Below are 20752 nucleotides of genomic sequence, written 5' to 3'. Positions count from 1 at the left end.
AGGGGAGTTTATATTGTCCTAGGAACCTGTGAGCACAAGTGGGCCCATCTTTGTTACTGGTCATATTGGCCTGGATTTGTCATGGTTCCTTTCTTTGTCTCCTACTGGAGCTTGAGCACTGACCACTTTGGGTTTACTTTGAACCTACTCCTCCTTTCCTGTTGTCCATCCATTCTGCAGTGTCACATTCATATTCAGCACAGTTTGTTATGCTGTCTGTGGAGGAACAGACTTACCATGGAGAAACGGCAAGCTTGTTATGTAAATATATTTCTAATATGTAAATCGCATATCTCTTAAAAGCACTTATAAAATTGCAGCCCTGCTTCTTTATTTATAGTATGTTAATGGTTTGAAGGATTGGGTAATACTCTGGAGCCTAATGTTTGTTTATTGTCCATTGGGGGCTAGAAATTGTGCTTATTTAGTGCTTCTAATAACTCTGTGGGGTCAAGATTTATCCCATTTATTAATGAGAAAACCAAGATTTAGAATTTAAGTAAGTGTCATTTCACACAGCTAAAAGTGGCAAAAGAGGCATTTTTTTAGTATCTAATTCCAAGATTTTACATCAAAGAAAGATATCAAGATATGAGCAGTACAACCATAAAAGAAAGGGGATGAGTTACAGTGCTTCCTCTGTCTCATTTTAAATAACAAATTTAGAAAAATTTCTTCAAAAAACCAAATACAATGATTAATTTTAAATATTTGACATTTACTGGTTTTACATAGCACTGAATCTTTTTCTCTTAGTGTGTATGTTTTTCGTGTTCATGTCAGTGTTTATATATTTCAAATCAGCTTAGTTTAACTGTGTTTCTCTTCATAGTGCTTTCAGGTTTTATTATTTTCCGATTAGCTCAGGCCTATTGGGAACATTTCCTCTCTGAATATAACTCAGTTGCTGTTCTGGACTTCTGGCACTTCCTGCCAGATCTTTATTTTGAATCTTAGAAAACTCCAACTGTGAACTTTCAAAGCATTTTTTTCACATGAATCAACATAACATGAGTAGATAAAGAGGTAAACAAGGATAATTCCAAACTGCACATTCTCTGAGTTTTAACTGCAGATAAAAAGTCACATTCTTTTAAGCTCTATTTCTCCCCCTCCTACATCCCTGTTCTTCCTTATGAACTTCCTTGTTTGGGGCAGATTGCGCAGAGGATTTTCTTTATAGTATATCCAGTCCAACTTGAAGCAAAAGGAAGCAGTAGCAAACACCCAGTGAAATCAGCCCGACTTATTTTTCCGGATACGGCTCAGCCATTGGCTTGTGAAATAAAGGTCTCTGACAAGTGTATGACAGCTGGATATTTGGTAACATGCAGACAAAGCCTCCTTAGTTTATCCAGTATCAAATGTCATATTATTTCCATTGGACAAAATTTTCAGAAAGTTTTGCTTGTTTTCACTTACCCAAATAAAAACAAACGGGTCTTGGTTGATAGTCTGGTTCCATTTAGTAACCGGAAAGTATTTTCTCTTTCAGAAGTAGTTGTGATAGTCAGGTTGACCATGCAGAGGCTGTGTTCATATGGGGTAGCTATTTTCCCTGAGGACTAAGGAGGAAGTTACATCTCAAGTTCAAGTCAGAGAGGGAATTCTTGTGTGCTGGTGATTTGAAGGGAAACCTCAAGCAACCTAGGAAGGAAAAAGCCAGAAAATGTGTGTGTAGAGATTAATATATATCATGAGAGTGATGCTAATAAAAATATTGCTGGTGTGTAAGCATATTATGAGGATATATGTCTTGCTTGGGACACAGAACACCATCTTTTAATGAGAAGATTGTTTTTTCCCTGTGGCTGAAGACTGGTCAAGTCTGATTACCAACTCACAATATTTGATACAATGACAGGGTCATTAGATAGAGTTCTTCCTAGTTAGCACATGGCATTTTATTTTCTTTTAAATTTTTTCCCAAACAAAACAAAAAACAAACAGAATGTGGATTATATTCATAATGTCCTCATCTCTCTCTTTCAGCAAGTCCTGAATATCAGAAGTCTCACTAGATTAAATCTTATAAAAGTGAGTTTTATTTCCAGAGAGGCTATAGTCAGGCATTCATTCTCTGGAAATTCTAACCAGTTCCCCTCTTTGACCCAACCAAGGACCTTTCTTTCCTAGAATCTTTTTCAAGTCCATTTGCAAATATAATTAGAAGTTTGGATTTCTTTAAATATTGACCCTCCGTTCCATTTTATACATGATTCTAGCTGAGAAAAAGCAACTGAATATTTTCTTCTGTTGGATAATTCGGCCAAATTGAATTTTAAAGAGATCACAGGACCTTTAACAGTCATGGTTACTGTTATCATATATGGAGGATGAGAAAACAACAGTTTTAGTCAAATATCAGTAAGATTCAAGAACAATAGAGGAAGATTTTTTTTTTTTGGTGGTACTATGACCAGATCATTTTCATAGAATCCAGAGGCCAGAAATACTCAGGAAGTAGTATTTATCTAAGTAAAGAAAGCCTTCTATGAATAAACAAGGAAGTAAAATTATTACAGAATATGTAATTGATGTGAAAAGTACATAGCATTGCAATATGAGACAATGTGATGTAATGGAAGAGTGGAAACAAAACTATTCTTTGTTTAACAATCCAACAATGTTTAACAATGTTTATTTGAGGGAAGTCTTGTTTAGATAGGATAGAATGTTTCTCAGAGAAATTATTTTAGTATTGGAATAAATAAAGTTACATTCAGAAGTTATTCTGATATTGTGGAATAAATTAAGAAAGCATAGCTTCTGTTGTTCAGTAATTAAGTTCTCGAGGTTTTAGTTTGTCATATTGAAGAACTAATTACATTTATTTGTGTATATCATTCATGAAAAGTATATAGTAAAAAAAGGATTTCTACAAAATTTTCATCATAAAGGGGTGATAATATCTGCTTCAAAGGGTAGTTCTAAAGAAGACAAAAGATAGTATATGTGAAAAGGTACCTTGGAAACCAGTGATACACTGTTGTTGTTGTTTTTCTTCCGTGCAGTTCCATTTGGGGCTGATAAGGGTTGAGCCATGCTCATGGTATAGAGGGATGGGTGTAGTTCAAATACACTGAGTTCTTGTTTATCTGACTATTCGTCTGTGTCCTAAGCCACCTCTCTGCATTGTTTTGTACATTTTTTCTCCATTAACCTGTAAAGGAAACCAAAATAGCGAGTCACCCAGCTAGCTTTTCACAGAACTTATTTCCACCAAGGCACTGCCACTTAATTTCACCAAGTGCAGTGTAGAAAACAGAGATTAATTATTATTATTATTAATTCTAATTATTATTAATTGGAAAGCACAGAGTTGGTTTCTGTGTGGTCCATCCTCAGAACATTATTATGAGAATTATTCTATTCTGAGGCATTTGTAAGGTACTCAAAATGAGGTGTTACTTTTCTGGGGTTGGACAAATCTTGAGTGAGCTATATACCGTATCTCATTTGGAGGGTAAAAATAAACTCAAGTCAGTATTAAGTCCTTTTTTTTTTTTTTTTTTTTTTTTTTAGTTTGGGTAAAGAGTATTTTAAATCATCAAATCAAAACAGTACTTTCTGGCAGAGTGAGTGTGTGTCTGAATTTTAATGCTTCTGGGTATGAAGATTGAAACTAAAAAGTAGAGGTGGCTGTTACATACTCCATCTGAAGTATGATTAACTTACATTGTCATTTGTCCAGGATTTGACATTTCATGACTTCATGGTGAACTATTGAAGTATAAATCTTAAGCTCAGCAATATGAATGTAATTAATTCATCAGACTGGGAATACATATAGTGAATCAGACAGCCGTGATCTCTGTTCTCATGTGCCTTTTTTTTTTGGTTCTTATTGTGAATAAAGATAACATTTGCCTGTAGGAGAAATTACTCCCCAATTTTGGGAGTTAAATGTGATTTACTTTTTTTAGCCTCATGTTTCATAAACCTTTAAGTTGAAGAACAGTCTGAAAAACCAATAACTGAAATATATGGTTTTATCAAGGAATCCATGGCAGTTTGCCTGGACATGTAAGATTGTTCTTGTACAGGGAATCGTTCCAGAGGTCTGTATTGTTTTGGGCTTGCTTTTTTTTCTCTTTTTTTCTTTTTTTTTGCTATCTCCTGCATCCACCAAAGGACCATAGTAGGAACTTATCATGCCTCCTTAAGGCAGGAAGGCCCTTAGCGTTTTAATGCTCCAAACACAGCCTCGTTTCACAGTGGGAAATCGTATTGTGCAAGCCCCGGTGGGTCAAGGGGAGTGGGTTCTCTCAGCTTTCTGGTTTTGGTTTCTCTTTGATATCAGACCAAGCAAGGTCAGAGCAGAATGACATAGCCAAGAACTCAGAGACCATACATCTCTGAGAGGACCCTTGGGACGATGAAGGAGGTGAATATCAGCTGCTCAAAGAAGCCTTGTTCTCGATGACAGCAGTGGTGGGAGAGGGCGGTGCTGCAGGTGGTTATTGTGAGGCATTCTTAGCTACAATGCAGGCCTGTTGGTGCCGGGTGGATCTGTGGGCCACGTTCTTTCAAGGCACCAGCGTATTACGAAATATTTATAGGCCTCATTAATTTTTCCTTACCTATTAGAGATCCAAGGCCACTAGCGTTCCAGATTATTATATCTCTGGTCTAAAGGGAATTACAGTTGAGATTTCGTGAATTTTCCTTGACAAAAAGGACTAAAGCAGAAATGCAGTTGTGTAAAGCTGTAAGCTGTGCATTTAAGGTATTCTTATCGGTAAACTGAAGCCCATAAGCTGAAATACACGGCACAGGCATCATTCTTTCTTCACCATAAATCTTCCACTACTCCCATCGTTATTATCTTCTCCGCCATCTGCGCCTGTGGTCTTACAGACACCCTCATGCTCGTTTCTGGGCATGTGCTTGTGCTTTCTGCTTCTCCCTTTTATTAACTGTGGATCAAGAAGGCCTGGGCAGAGAAAAGGCATAGCCACCACACCTCATTCCAATCCAAACCGCCTTCGTGTTTAGCACTAAATTGCTTCTTATTTTATACACATAGTCTCACCACAGGGGATAATAATTGCTTGGTGCAGTGGATGAGGACCAAATTTAGAAGAGGAGGGATTCTGATTTACTCTTACATGCAGAGTTTTCTGGGCCCCCGTGCCCAGAATCTGATGCAAGAGATGGATGGAAATAACTGAATCATGACTTTTCTAGCAAATACGTAAGGGAAAAAAAGTGAGTTTAAGGAGAATGTCATCCTTAACATGGATTCCTTGTTAATAAATAAAACATGAGTCTAGTATTTTGCTGAATTTTTATAAGTAAACGAAACTAGAGGTTTTCATTTGCTTTTGTGATGATGTCAAACAATTGTTTTCTGTTTAAGTGTTGTGTTGTTGCCCTCGTAGGTCAAAGCATTCAGTAAACCAGGGTTCCAAGGTCAATGTATAGATTTTACAAAAGAGATTTCGGATTTGACTTCATCATTCACTCCATGTTCTTTTAAAGTTCTTCGGGGTTGGTAAGTATGCTTACTGAATGATTTCTGCTGCTGTTTAATAACTAAATTTCTATTAAATTTACAGAGATTTGACCTTTTTTTTTTTTTTTGCATACGTAGTGAAATAAGCATTATTAATCATAAGTCATTGCTAATTAGCCTACATGAACTTTGCCCAGCTTGTATTGTGAGCCGTTGTGAAAGGGAATGCTGATTAGCTGACTTTGGGAGCAGTTTGGTGATTTTTTTCTTCTTCTCATTGTTATCTTAGATTATTTCCTAAATATTTTGAATGTTTATATTATGTGTTTACTGTGTAGAATAATAGAATACTCTAAAAAATTAGCATTTTGTCCAGATAAGACATATTACTCCTAAATTAAACAACTTTTTGTTTAAAGTATTTGTTGTCCCCATTTTACAGATGGGGATCCCTGATTCGAAGTTAGTTTTCCAAGGTCACACACCAAATGTCAGACCCAGGATTGTTTGGCCGTTGGCCTTTTTTGTTTGTTTGTTTGTTTTGTTTTAATTCTATGTTCTTCCAACTGTGGCAATATACTAGACCTTTCTCACATGTATATGAGACTGTGTGTGAGTCTCAATTTATATTCTAACATATATTCTCTCTATGTATCATTTTTTATTGTGGTACAATATATATAAAACATGAAATTTACCTTTTAGCCATTTTAAAGTGTATGTATCTTTACAGTGGCATCTCTGTCTGTCAAGTATCCTACACCTAATAACTCATCAGAGTCTCTTTCTTCCTTCAGAATATCTTGAATTTGTCAATTCTCCTCCTTTTCCCTTGAACCAGTAGAGACAGGGTCCTATTTTTTTAACCATATTACTTTTTTTGTTGGAGTATAATTGCAGTGCTGTGTTAGCTTCTGCTGTGCAGTGAAGTGAATCAGCTGTATGTACACATATACCCCCTCCCTCGGGGACCTCCCTCCCCCCTGCTGTTTTCCACTTGAGGAATTTCAGTCTCCTAAGGAGTCCCACTCCAGCGTCGTCTTATTGCCAGTGTTTGCTGCAAACCAATCATAGCCCAATTATTTGCCCCACATCCAGTTTAATATGTTTACTAATCTTCTTTAAATCCCACAGTCCTTCTCTAATATCAGTCAGATTAAGTTCAAACTCTTCCTTTTCCAGGATTTACCATCAACGAGTCTCATTTTCCATATCCGTGCTCCATTTTATGCTCGAACTATCCCCCATCCTCTCCTCTTCAGGCATTTACTCAGACATGAGTTTTCCTCCTTACCCTCTTTACCAGGCGTCAGCAAAGTTTTTCTGCAGAGGGCCAGGTAGTAGTTATTTTCAGCTTTGTGGGCCAAACAGGCTCTGTCCCAGCTGCTCAGCACTGCCACTGTGGCACCAAAGCAGCCGTAGGCAATACACAAACGAGCAGGCATGGCTCTGTTCCAGTGAAACTCTGTTCATGGATGTTGAGATTTGAGTTGTACATAATATTCACGTCACAAAAATCTTCTTTTAATTTTTTAAAGCCATTTAAAACTGCAAAAAACCAGCCTTAGCTTGTGAGCTGTTGGAAAACTGGCAGTGGGCTGGATTGGCTAGCCCTCTGCTCTGGATCAAAGGTTGTAGGTTTCAGGTAAATCTAGCCAGCAGATGTTACTTGGTCAGCCTACACATTTTGTATCAATATTTAAGTTTAGGATATTTTTCAGAAGAACCTGTTTTCACCTTCTCTTTAAAAATTTGGAAACTGGGGGAACATTCACCTTTGGCGATGATTAGCTGGTGTTGTGTAGAGGCGCATGTGCTCCCTGGTGTACCACAGGCTATACTGCCAATTTTTTTAATCTGGTGCACTACTCGTTTATATTACCTGCCTGGCCTCCTGCAGGTATATAAGTTTGTGAACCCTGCTTAATACTAATCTGCATGTATGTTTTTAAGGTTCAGTCCAACCTCATTCCCTCTTAAGCTTCTTGATTAACCCTAAATCAAGCAGCCTTTTCCTATGACTCTTACTGCTTTGAACCTCTCTGTGTCTGTTATTGTCTTTATACTTTCAAGAAGGATATGAAAGTTGTACAATATGAAGACACATAAAGTAGGACACAGTTAGTTAAATAGATTATCTGCATCTCTTTAGTGAGAAATAGATATACCAAGAGCCTGTACATTTTATTTACACATTTTATATTTATGTGTAATTTACTAAACCATAGTTTTAATAAAAGAATACAGGAACCATAGTGATTGCTTAAGGTCAGGAGATCTGGATTTGAGCCCAGTTTACCACTTCCTAGCTATGTAATCTTAAGCAAATTGTTCCATCTCTCTGAACTTCAGTTTACTCCTCTGTAAATGTGGGGTAATAACAGTACTTACCTCAAAGGATTCTTATAAGGACTAAATAAATAATGTACATAAGGGCTTAGCTGCATGCCCAACACATTGAAAACCTTTCATAAATATTGGCCATAAAATGCTTATTACATAGGAGACACGACAGTAAATTATGTCACGGAGCATTTCTGTGGTTATCTAAAGTTAACCTTGTCTAGCTAGAGTACAGTTCTGGTGATCTTAAAATATAGGGCTGGAACTTAAACACACCAAAGGTAAAGTAGTAATAGTCAGTTAACTTCTCTCTTGGGCTCCTTCTTTCCAAAATAGCATGTCTTCAAAAAGCTTTTGATGAGTGCCGTATTGAAGATAATTTGCTATGGAAGATTCTAAAAGGTCCATTTCTTTTTAAAAATCTCTGCTAGCTATTAGCTATGCAGGTAACAGGTTTTAAATACTGTTGTGTGATTTTAGGAGTCTAGCTTCCAACTGAGCCTAGACTGAAAGCAAGCTCATCATTAAATAAAGATACAAATTTTTGTTTTTCTCAAAAAGAACTTCTAATCTGTTGTAGTACTTAATAATTATGATAATTTGATCCCAGGTTTTTATTCTTGTAAGCATTGAATGAAGTTAATGTCTTAGCTTACAGTAGATGTCTTATTTCAGATTTCAGCTCTGTCATTTAATAGTTGGGGGAATCTTGGGCAAATCATCTAACTTTTCTAATCCTTAGTTGTTTTGCCTATAAAAATAAGGACATGTTTCTACCTCATAAATTAATGAGTACACAGTGAAATAATACATGCAGAGTACCTAGTCTGGCACATGGTAAACAGTCAATAGGTGATAGTGGTAGCTTTTTTTTTTTTTTTTTTTTTTTAAATCAACTCTGGGTATTTGCTGCTGACCAGCACCAGGAGGGAGTTTTACGTCCTACTCCTACCCTGGTGCCCTGGTTCCCACTGTACGATGATGAGTCAAACTGCCGACCAGTGCACTTTGAGTGAATGTTTCACTGTTTGTTTTTTCAGCTGGCTCCTGTATTACCAAGAGGGTATTTCTGATCATCATTGTGTGTTAGAAGAAGGCCTCTATGCTGACCTTACTTCCTGTGGTTGCCCAGCATCTAGAGTCAGATCCCTCAAGCCCATTGACTATGTGAGTACTTTGCTGAGTGAATATTTATGAGACTTTTTCTTGTCCAATTTAATTATCATGACTGATAATGTGAAGTTGGAAGAAATAGTACAAGGGAAATATAAAAATTTAAGTAACTTGCTTGTAGATTGTAAAATTGAGATTCACATATGAAATCCAACTAATGTAAGATTGATTTTTCTGTTTTCTTTCTTTTTCTTTTTTTTTTTTTTGGTGGGGGGCTGCACCTCACTGCTGGTGGGATCTTTGTTCCCGGACCAGGGACTGAACCCAGGCCTTCAGCAGTTAAAGTGCTCAGTCCTAACCACTGGACTGCCAGGGAATTCTCAAGATTGATATTTTTCTTCTTTCTTTTCCTTTCTTTCCCTTTCTTTCTTTTCTTTTCTTTTCTTTTCTTTTCTCTTCCTTCCTTCCTTCCTTCCTTCCTTCCTTCTTTCTTTCTTTCTCTTTCTTTCTTTCCTCCCTTCTTTCTTTCTTTCTTTCTTTTCTTTTTCTTTCTTTTTCTCTTTCTTTCTTTCTCTCTCTTTTTTCTTTCTCTCTCTTTCTTTCTCTCTCTCTCTCTTCCTTCCTTCCTTCCTTCCTTCCTTTCTTTCTTTCTTCAGAATGCAAAACTTAGGAAGTAGAGTAATATAGCCCTGAGCTTAAATTAATATTTTAACCACTTTGAGTGACATTGACAAAGTTACTTAGTTTCCTCATCTATAAAAGAAAGTAGTATTTATAAGGCCACTGGGATATTAAATGTGATGCCTAGCACATGGTGAGTGCTCAATGACTGTTAGCTATTAGTATCATGGTTGTAATTGTTATAGCTGCTTAATAAAAATAATAACCTGATCATTGTATTATTCTGTTAGATAAGTCACACAACAGCTTGTCTAATGCTTAGGTTTACAGTGTTACTTTAAGGCATGGACCACCATTGGTATTGATTTCAAAACTTGTTTTGGGGGAACTAGGGCTTTGCAGCCTAGTGTGTGCAGAATTATCTGGGTCACTGCGGAGGGCTACATTTATAGAGTAAGTAGTTTCTCCTTTCAGTCACATTTACTCAGAATTTTAAGTATGAGAAAAACAGGGATAGCTACTCTGGGACATTCATTCCAGGTTCCTAGCTAGTGATGTCTTTGCAGAGAAAGTAATAAGGATCTGGACTATTTCCAAGATGTCTAGCTATGATGATTCCCTAGGAGCACCTGGTCAAAGCTGAGATTTACACAATGATGACTCAAAGCCCTACATGGTGATAGGAGCGACTCAGACCTTTCAACCAGAGCTGACTCCAGGAGTGATGATCATACTCAGGATCTTTGATCCCAACCTCAGCAATGTGGTCTTATTTCAAGGCATTCCTGGAGAGAGTATTCTTGGTATCAGGCTAAGAACAGAGTCTTGGCTGAAGAACAAGAGTGAAAATAGAGTCTCGATCTCTCTCAGTGGCCCTTAGACACAAATTTCGAAAGACTAAGTGGCTACTGATGCTTCCTGTCTATTGGAGGAAAACTAGTTTTAAGGGAGAAAAAAAAAAAAAAGAGTGTGTTTTGGTCAGTCTCTCCAAGTATTGATAAGGCTGAAAAAGGCGTTGGAAAGTAGTTTGCATTTACCGGGAAAGGAACTTTTTAGCAGTTTTTAGTGGTGAAACCAGCAGACAGATACTTAGATGCTCCAGCTGAATAGTATACTACTTTTCCTTGAGGAGTTACATTTCTTCCACATTCATGAAGTCAAAAATGAATAATTAAGATTAGGAGCAGAAATACAGACAGAGAAAAGAAATATCTTTACATGTCCCTGGTTTGGTCCCATGGAATCCAGGCAGTGTAGGTAAAGGTGCCTCTTGGAAAGATCTTGAAATCTATAGCCTTTTCACTCCAAGAACTGATTAAAGAGTGTATTCAGTTTCTCTAAGCAGAGCACATAGGTTTTCTTAATTCCTTTACCAGGTATGCTTTGAATCTTCGAAAGGTCTTTGTTGAAAACATGTTTAGGCAATAGGTTTGGTGGTGAAATGGAAGGAATATGAGGTGAGGTTGAGCATCCCAGCAAAGACCTGCAAATTGACCAGGAGGCAGCCTCAGCAGGTAATATTTCCTTGGTGAAGTCAACCATGCTTTACCCTGGTGGCCCGGAAACCCTGAGTTGATCAGACCTAGGAAACGGATTGGTAAATCAGAAGGCCAGCCTGGTAATTTGTAGTAGGTGGATTCTAGTGACTGGAAATACTTGAGAATTCTGTCCTGGGTATTTTTCTGCCTCTCTGGAAGAACCCAGGAAATGGAATTAGTCATCAGAAAATTTAAGATTTAGGTAAAATGAGGTAGATGTCTTGAGAGTGGTTTCTAGGCCAACATTCCCCACAAGAGAGACTCTCTGCCTCCGCAGTTGCTTGCGTTCTCCAGATTCTGTGTCTTCTTTCCTTGGAAAATTCTAGGCGCACTATACCTATCCTGTTTCTCTGATTACTTTCACAACCCCTCTCCCCCTACCGTGTTCCTACTTAGGAACTGATATGCCTTTTTCTATCGGATTGGTTAATACTACTACCTGTGCCACAACCAGTGTGATTCTGGACTCATTTTGGGAAATGTTACATCCAGTTGAGTTGATTTTACATATATATTGACTATGAGCTATTTTTTTATTTTTTGCTTTTATTAGTTAAAACTGCAGAATTATGAGGGTGTTGTTTATAGTTGGCATTCCCAGACATGCTGTGACTTAGTGCTACGGTGTCATTATGGTATGATATTGAGGAATCCTAACACTTCATCTTCATACAAGATCAATATGTCTTGCAAATGATAGTTTGCTCCATGCTGATTCCTGTCTGTGCAGATATATGTCACATTCTAGAGGTCCATGGATGCATAATTTGCAGTCATTTTACAGTGAAAGGAGCTGGAACATAGTTTATAGTTCTGCTTTTCACTAATGTGACCTTGTACAAATCACTTAATTTATTTTGACCTCAGTTAACTCATCTGGAAAGAAACTGTTAGAACGGGTATTTTTAAATCTTTGACAGCCTCCAGTTCAAGAGAATAAATATCCTGGGCATATTTCTAACTGGACATGAAAAACAATGTGTCCAGCCTTAGGACTCACATGGTCTGAGGGAATAAGAGGGTATCTTAGCTTTCAATAAGGTTATGCCATATAAGAGTCCCCAAAACAGTTGGTGGAGAACCTAAGTAAAATGTTTCAAGTGTTGGTCTAGTAGTGTGTGGGGTAACCTGCTTTGGCTGCGTTTCTATGGGAGCAGCGGTCTTCTCATTACTTCTTTAGTGTCTCCATGGCTTGGCATGGAAGTTGGCCTCCTTTGAAGTATAATCCAATCCTGGCAGCTATAAGCAGGCAAAGCAAAAGAAACATTGTAACAAGAGGTTATAGAAAAAGTTCAAATGAAATTTATGACCATGATGACATAAATGATCTTAAAAGGTAGAATAAGGATTGGTGAGACAGTAATTCATTCTGTGCAAAAGTAATGAATAAGGGTTACAGCTATAAATAGAAGAAGACTGTAAATCCAGCCACAGATGAAAGGAAGCAATGACTTTATAAAGTGTAGAAGAGTTTGGTTACTATTACATTTTCAGATGAACTCATATGTAGTTAATAGCAGTAATTACTGTATACATTTTGAACATGAAGGCCAAACCTACAGTCAACATCCAAGTGAGATATTTGAAGCATTTCCTTTTAAATTCAGGCAGAAGACAATGGTCTCTACTACCACCACTTCTATTCAATATTATCTTGGAGTCTTAGACACTTCAGTAAGATTAAAACCAGAAAAGATATAAAAGAAGAAACAAAATTGTCGAGAATATCCACAGAGAAGTTATTCGGATTAATATGAATTCTTTAAAAGTTGCTGAATTAAAAAAAAAGTTGCTGGGTACAAGATAGATAGCAATTAAAATATAGGATACTTTGGAATAAATCTAACATAATGCAGGTAAGTCCTTTATGAGGAAAATTATAAAAACTTTCTTGAAGTACATAAAAGATGGAGATTTTATAGATGAAAAAATTCAATATTGTAAATATTTTGGTCTTCTCCAAATTAATAAAATTTCAGGCAAATGCTTACAGAATCTTTTGTCTTTTGCAGGGAGTGGTGGTAAAACATGACAAGCTCATTCTCTAATTAATTTGGAAAGGATAGGAGTTCAGAATCTCCAAGATTATTTTTAAGAACAATAGGCAGGATCACTTGTCCTACCAAATATATTTATTGCATTAAAATTCATCAGTAATAATTGACAGTATTGGTGTAAGGAGAGACCAACAGAAGAGTGGAATAGGAGAGCACAGAAACTGACCTACATAAATAATGAAATTTGGAAGGTGACAGAAATAGCATTTCAGTGGGGCTGTCATGAAAGACAGTTGGCCCTTTACATGGAAAAAGATACAGTTAGAATTTTGTTTTATTCCAAACACAGAAGATAAGTTCCAGATGGATTAGTGGCAGCCTAAATGTGAAAAACAAACGTGAATTTAATGTACAGTGCGGGGAATATAGTCAGTAATTACATAATATCTTCGTATGGTGACAGATGACAATTCGACTTAACAGTGATCATTTTGAAATGTATAGAAATATTGAACTACTGTATTGTGCCCCAGGAACTAGCATAGTGTTGTGGGTCAATTATGCTTCAAAAACAAACAAACAAGCTCATGGGAAAAAAGATGAGATTTGTGGTTACCGGAGGAGGGGGAAGGGGAATTGGATGGAGTTTAGCCAAGACAACTTCTAGTTATAAGGTAAATAAGAACTAAGGATATAATGTATAATCTACTAAATTTGATTAACCCTGCTATATGTTATATATGAAAATTGTTAAGAGAGTAAATCCTAAGAGTTCTCATCACAAGGAAAAACAATTTTTTCCTATTTTATTTTGTATCTGTATGAGATGATGAGTGTTCACTAAACTTATAGCAGTAATCTTTTCACAATGCATGTGGGTCAGATCATTATGCTGTATACCTTAAACCTCTACAGTGCTGTATGTCAATTATATCTCAATAAAACTGGAAGAAAAAAACTTAGAAGAAAATATAGGAAGCTATGCTAATGATATTGGAGTTGGATGGATTTAAACACAAAACATACAAGTCAGTAAGAGAGGTAAAAGGCAAGTGTGTCGTTTTTTCTGTTACTGCCTTAACAAATCACCACAAATTTAGTGGCCTGAAACAACAGAAATGATCTTATAGTTCTGGACGTCAGAAGTCTAAAATAGGTCTTACTGGGGTAAAATTAAGGAGTCGGCAGGACTGTGTTTCTTCTGGGAGACACTGGGGAGAATCTGTTTCCTTCCCTTTTCCGGCTTCTAGAGGCCCCCAGCGTTCCTTGACTCATGGCCCTCTTCCATCTTCAAAGTTTATCACTTCAACTTGTGCTCTCCGTACTCTGTCTCTGAACCTTATACCTTCCTTCCTCTTATAAGGACCCATGTGATTATATTAGATCCAGACAAATATCCCCATCTTTAGATTCTTAACTCTTAATCACATTTGCAAAGTCCCTTTTACAATATCAGGTAACATATTCACAGGTTCCAGGATTAGGATGTAGACATTTTTTTGGATGAAGATTGGGGGATATTAATTATTGAGCCTACCACAGCAAGCCACAGATGGGAGAATATATTTTCAGCCCTTATAAGCTGCAAAGGTTTAATGTATAGAATATAAAAAGAACTCTTCCAAATCAGTGGGGAAAAAAAAAAACCTACTTTAAAAATCAGCAGAGATTATGAGTAGACAGTTCATAGATGTGAGAAAAATGGCTAAGGACATACAAAGGATGTTCAACCTCACTAGTGATCAAGTAAATGCAAGTTAATTACCTTACTTTAGATACAAACATTGGAAGATCTGACGACACCAAAGTTTCGTTCAGTGGCAGAGAAGTGGGATTATTCATACACAGCTAGTGCAAGGAGTATCAGTTGCTATGAGGGAAAAATAAGGATGTTTGTTGCAGCGTTGATGGATGAAACAAATTACAGTACAGCACAGTCATAGAAGGAAATACCATATAGTAAGTGAGGTTCATGTGTTACTAAGGATGTTACAGTAAGATACATTTCTGTGAAATTTAAAAACAATTTATAAGAAAGATTCACAACTTCAGCATAGTGCTTACCTCTAGGGAGAGGGGAAAATTAAAATTCAACTGTACATGTTATATTTTACTTGTTTATGCAATGTGATATAAATGTAGTAAAATTAAAATGTATTACTTCTGGATGCTGGGTACATGATCATCTAGGTATTATTTATTCTTTTTGAAATATAACTTTTTTTTTTTTAAAGAAAGAAGACCCATTAGAAAGGTGGGCCTGTGATGAAACTGATTTTCTAAGCCAAATGCAAGAGGCTTTTATGAGGGGCGTTGGAGTTCACTGGAGAGGAGTTTGGTTCGAGAGCCTGACAGATCATTGCTTGTTAGCTGAGTGACCCTGGGCATGTTTCTGACCACTCTAAGCCTCAACTTTCTCATCTAATAAAATGCAGATTAAATGAGTTAGTGCACGTGAAGCCTTTAGCACGTGAAAACACTCAATAATAGTTCATAGACAAGAATTAATATTTGTTGTGCAACATCAAAGTTTGATAAGACAAAGTATTTATATGATTTTGTTTTAAATAGGCCAAATTTAGAAGATTCTGGATTAGAGTCTCATTAGAGATTTATGAGCCTTCTATTAAATTTTCATCACTGCAGATACCTTTTTGCCAGCGCTGTTTGGTATTTCTCTAGATTGGATGGTATTTGAGGTGCATACTATGGTTACGTTCCTTGAATTCAGTCCAGTCATTCTTAGTTTTTTAGCCATGGTTCATTTAGCAAAGATTAGGGTGAAGTGATATTGTCAGGCTATACAGATATGGCTGTTTTTAGAGGCTGTTTGCTAGATATTTTTAAAATAAAATAACAGGTTATGTTTAGAGTCTAACCAATTAACATAATCCTGAGGTAGTATCAACACCTTTTCCATACAAGCAGTAATTTGAAACTCAAAGAACTCTACGGTGCCAATGTACAAGTGTGTACTTGTTGTTTCTTTCTTTCTTTTTTTCTTTTTTTTCTTTTTTTGTATGTAGATAAAGTGAGCATGTTTATTGCCCAAAGGGAAAGAGCCAGGAAAAAGTGGAACATGGAAATGTCAGAGACAGGTGATAAGGGACAAAAGAATTCCCCTGGACTTGGCAACTGGAAATACCTGGAAGAGTGAAGATCTGGTAAAGGCAGATAAGGATGTAAAGTGCTGAAAAGCAGTAGAGATGATAGCTAACTTTGTTACTCTGGCAGATGAGGCTGTAAAGACCTTTGGAGATCAGAACGTGAAGGGCTTTGTATAGCATGAAAGGAAGTTTTGGACACTTCCTGCTAGAGATCAGAGCTCAAGAGCTTCCTTCCAGCTTAGAAATTGAATTTAAGTATCCCGGGCTCTTGGCAGATTATCTGGCATGCAACAGGAATTCAGAAACGTTTGCTAAATTGAATAATTTTTTCTTCATTCTAAGCAATGAGAAGTTAAGATTTGATCAGTTGCTTTATTTTTAGTATTAATAGTCAACTGTCCAAGTAATTTTCATCTCTGTTCTCACTTCCAGGATGGCCTCTTTTTCTCCAATAAATGGGGTCTTTGAGTGGGACGTTCCCTTTCATTATGTTTTTGTTAGAGGTCTCTCTCACTCTCCCCTGCCCCACCCCCACCCCCCGCCCCCCTTAGTCTAACACAGACTCTAACTTGAGATATTCTGTGTGGTTACACAAACCATGCTTCTAGGACCCCAACATATTTCCATTTCAAAAACCTTTTGATTATGTGCTTTCAAGTTAAAATTATGTACTCCATGGAATGAAAGATTAAAGTCTTGGTCTCATATTGACACTGAACTAACTAATATAATTTAATATTTGCTTCGTCTTTAAAATTAGGAAAAGACCATTTGATAGACTTCATTCTACCTCAAAGACTTGCTATATGGAGAAAAATGAATGAAAAAATATATAAACTACATATATTCTCTTTACCATCTTGAAAACTCATGCAGTTGATAAATAGGGAAACTAATTCATCCCCATTGTTTTTTGATTTTGGGGGTTTTTTTTGTTTGTTTTTTTGGCTGCATTGGGTCTTTGTTGCTGCGTACGAGCCTTCTCTAGTTGTGGCGAGTGGGGGCTACGCTTCCTTGTGGTGCGCGGGCTTCTTGTGGTGGCTTCTCTTGTTGTGGAGCATGGGCTGTAGGCGCATGGGCTTCAGTAGTTGCGGTGCATGGGCTCAGTAGTTGTGGCTTGTGGTCTCTAGAGCACAGGCTCAATAGTTGTGGTGCACCGGCTTAGTTGCTCCGAGGCATGTGGGATCTTCCCGGACCAAGGCTCGAACCCATGTCCCCTGCATTGGTAGGCGGATTCTTAACCACTGCGCCACCAGGGATGTCCCATCCCCATTGTGAAATACTAGTTCAAGCTCATATTCAAGTCTGTGTCATTTTAAAAAATGTCAAAAATTAGTAGTTAGATTTAAACATTTTATCTAATATATATTGAAGGTGTGTTGATATAAATGTAATCCTTCTAGCAGAGTATTTGTACCCAGGGTCTCAGAGCTTCAAATTTAGATGGTGGACATACTTGTTAAGTTGATGGGATAGGTAAGAATGGGGTCATAGATATTACTGAGCTGAGCAAGACAAAGTCAACTGCTTCAGATAATATCACACCTGCCAATCAAAAATAGTCTACATGATAAAATTGCTTAGAACACTTTAGAACTATAGTGGAGGGTTAAGAACACAGCTTCTGAGGCCATTCTATCTAGTTTCAAATGCCAGCTCTTTTATTTACTGTATGTCACCTGTGCCTTCATTCTTCATCTGTAAAATGGGGATGGTAGTGGTACCCATGTCAAAAGAAAGTTGCATGGATTAAAGGAGTGAATACAATTCTACAATTCCTAACATGAATGCATTTTGGGATTTGGAATTTTTCACATTTTAAACAGTAATATAGTTCATAGATAGCATGTAAGACAATACCCCTAGAAAGATTCTGGGCAATATGCCATAATTAAACACATTTCTATTTCTGTAGCAAAAGAAATCATAGCTACACAAGTTGGATATATATTATAAATACTCTTCTACTTATTCAGGTTAAAATTTGGCGCCAGTGCTCGCTTCGGCAGCACATATACTAAAATTTGGCGCCAGATGAATTAGGTTAAAAAAGTTGGGAGATACACACACACACACACACACACACACACACACACACGTGTGTGTATATATATGTATATACACACATATATATACATATATATATCTACATCCATCCATTCACAATCCCTTATATATATGTGTGTGTGTGTGTACATATGATGCCTAACATATATTGTGTCATGTATGTTAGTTACTACTATTATTGTCATTTTAAATATTATTTTAATTGATGGAGTGAGGATTTCTTTTTTTTCATTTACACAGTTTAAGTATGTGTCTTCTTTCTTAACCACATCCTCCTTTTAGAAGCTGTATCCTCTTTGCATAGCTTAGACTTCACCCAGCAGGAATGTCCTGTTCCTGCTGACACCTAAGAAGAGCCTTTGGCCCCACATGGTTGGCTGTCTTCTAAGTTAGCAGGGACTGAGGCCAAGAGAGTTGTAGAGCTCAAATTGTCATTAAATTCTGGTGGTTTCTGTTGTCCTTGGAAAGTTCAGATTACTCTGTCATCTTCAGTTTTAAAGACTGCTAATAGTTTATATATATTCTTCCTACTTTCATATTTGGAAAGTGTATCAGAAAAATAAGATTTTAAACAGTTCTTCAGTGCTCTTTATTTCTGAATGATTGCCTTCCTAATCTTCCTAACCTTTAAGTACATTTATACATGAATACATTTGTAACGTTAAGTACCGTTGACCATTGAACAACGCAGGGGGTTCGGGGTGCTCACCTCCGCCTCCCCATCCCCTGCAAGCAGTGGAAAATCTATGTGCTGCTATTTCTGCCTGAAAACAAAGGAGCTGATAAATGTCTCACCCAAGGGCAGGAAGATGAAACAATTTGGATAGAATCAGGACTCAAACCCAGTTTTTCTGATTCCATGTATTGTGATCTCTAATGAACACACACTTTTCCCCACCCTTAGTTAATTTTAAAGAACTGTAAAATGAAAATACAGATACTATATTTATGGGAAAAAAATCCACATTCAAGTGGATCGGCACAGTTCAAACCCATGTTCAAGGATCAACTGTGTATTTATAAAGACCATTTAAGTGAAAATAATTTAAATAGAGAAAAGTCAAGTTAAATATATATCAAACCTCTAAAGAGGGAATGACTTTAAGCTTAGAAACAATAGATGTTCTCAAATGAAAAGTCTGATAGGTGGGACCACATGATGATATCCGTTGTTGTTAGTGGAAAAGAGGGAGGTTTGTCCATGTCTGTTACGCATATTTCCTCCTTGGTTAATGCTGTTGGTTTGTGTTATTTGCCCATTCACGTATTGGGTCCCTCAGAGGATCCTTACTGATTTATGTAAATTCGTAAAAATATCCTCAGTCATTTTCTGCAATCTTTTTCTCAATCTTCCTGCGTCATCATTTTTGAAACAATTTTTGAGATCCCCTCCATCAAAATTTGCGTTGTTATCTTAAGATAAATTTCTAGGTATAGAATTGCTAGATTGTCTTCAAACTGGAGAGTGAACTTGATGCAATTTCAATGAGAATGACAGCCTTTTAAAAAAAAAATCTTTGTGGACATTCCACAAAAGGAAGGTTAAAAATGTACACAGGACCTTTTTTCTTAGACTGTCACTTAGCATTTAAGTTAAATCCTCACATAAGCTTTTAATTTTACCCTGTGGAATATAAAAGTTACATCATATCAGCATTGAATGCCTTTAATGTAAGTATCTGTCACTCTTGCCACAGCAAACTCTTTATTGGGGAGAGTGTTGCTGATGGTTGATCGTGAGCTCGGTCCAGGCTCCTTGCCTGTCTGTCCTTCCTTAGTAATTAATAACTCAACATGTAGAGGTAAGCTGAAATGCTTTTTTTTTTTTTATTAGCTTAAGGGTGAGGATGTTGGGGAAAGTCCAGCGATAAAGTCAGGGGCTTATCTGTGGATTTTGATTGTCCATTAATTTTCGGTCACCAGTTTTAGTGGGTAATTTAGAGCCTAGTATTGGCTGCATTTCTAACCTACTGCTGTTCTGGACCCTCCTATAAGGACATTTCTTCTATCAATTGTTGAGATGCTTCCAGTTTTTATTTTGCAGATAGCAGAAGAGAAGCCTGGTCTTGTCTGCCGTCACTTAGGAACTCAGTGACTTGAGATGAATTTCCATTCCTGACCCGGTTTATGGTGTTCACTGAAGGGAAATCAGTGCTCCTGGGCAGCCTTTTCATGCTTAGCGTCGTGTCTCCCCGCACACAGTGACATGCTTGCCTTCTTCTCCAGCATCCTCTAGCCCCTCAGTGTGCACTATCTGGTACCATAGCACTAGCCACGTGAAGTTTTTTAAGTTAAAATTAAACACAACAAATTTAGTCCCTTGGTCATGTGAGCCACACTTCAAATGCTCAGTGGCCACATATGGCTCGTAGCTACCATCCTGAACATACAGAGATACAACATTGCTGTCACTGCAGAAGTTCTGTTGGACCGTGCTTCACGCCTTCCCTGATCCACAGGCAACCTTTGCCACGAAACAAAGATAAAATTTTAACACAGTTACCTATT

The 20752-nt window shown here is 37.1% G+C and overlaps 1 protein-coding gene across 6 annotated transcripts in view; it reads left to right on the top strand.

The window, feature by feature from the left end:
- The window catches only part of CRYBG3 (crystallin beta-gamma domain containing 3), a 111452-nt gene that overhangs the window by 71984 nt on the left and 18716 nt on the right, over positions 1 to 20752 (top strand). For 3 of the 6 annotated variants that reach the window (XR_009047666.1, XR_009047665.1, XM_057696373.1), the window contains exons 16-17: positions 5385 to 5497; positions 8842 to 8968. Coding sequence is in view for 2 of the 6 variants with exons in the window: in XM_057696373.1 (XP_057552356.1) it covers positions 5385 to 5497; positions 8842 to 8968 (240 nt within the window). In the remaining 4 variants the exon portion in view is untranslated. Of the gene's footprint in view, positions 1 to 5384; positions 5498 to 8841; positions 8969 to 15304; positions 16235 to 20752 lie in introns of those variants that run through there. The other 3 variants (XR_009047668.1, XR_009047667.1, XM_057696374.1) reach the window with 3 other exon arrangements.

This window comes from Hippopotamus amphibius, chromosome 10, assembly GCF_030028045.1.
Source record: "Hippopotamus amphibius kiboko isolate mHipAmp2 chromosome 10, mHipAmp2.hap2, whole genome shotgun sequence".
NCBI classification, from domain to species: domain Eukaryota; kingdom Metazoa; phylum Chordata; class Mammalia; order Artiodactyla; family Hippopotamidae; genus Hippopotamus; species Hippopotamus amphibius.
Note: the sequence above shows the minus strand (reverse complement) of the source record. Positions and strands in the feature narration are given on the sequence as shown.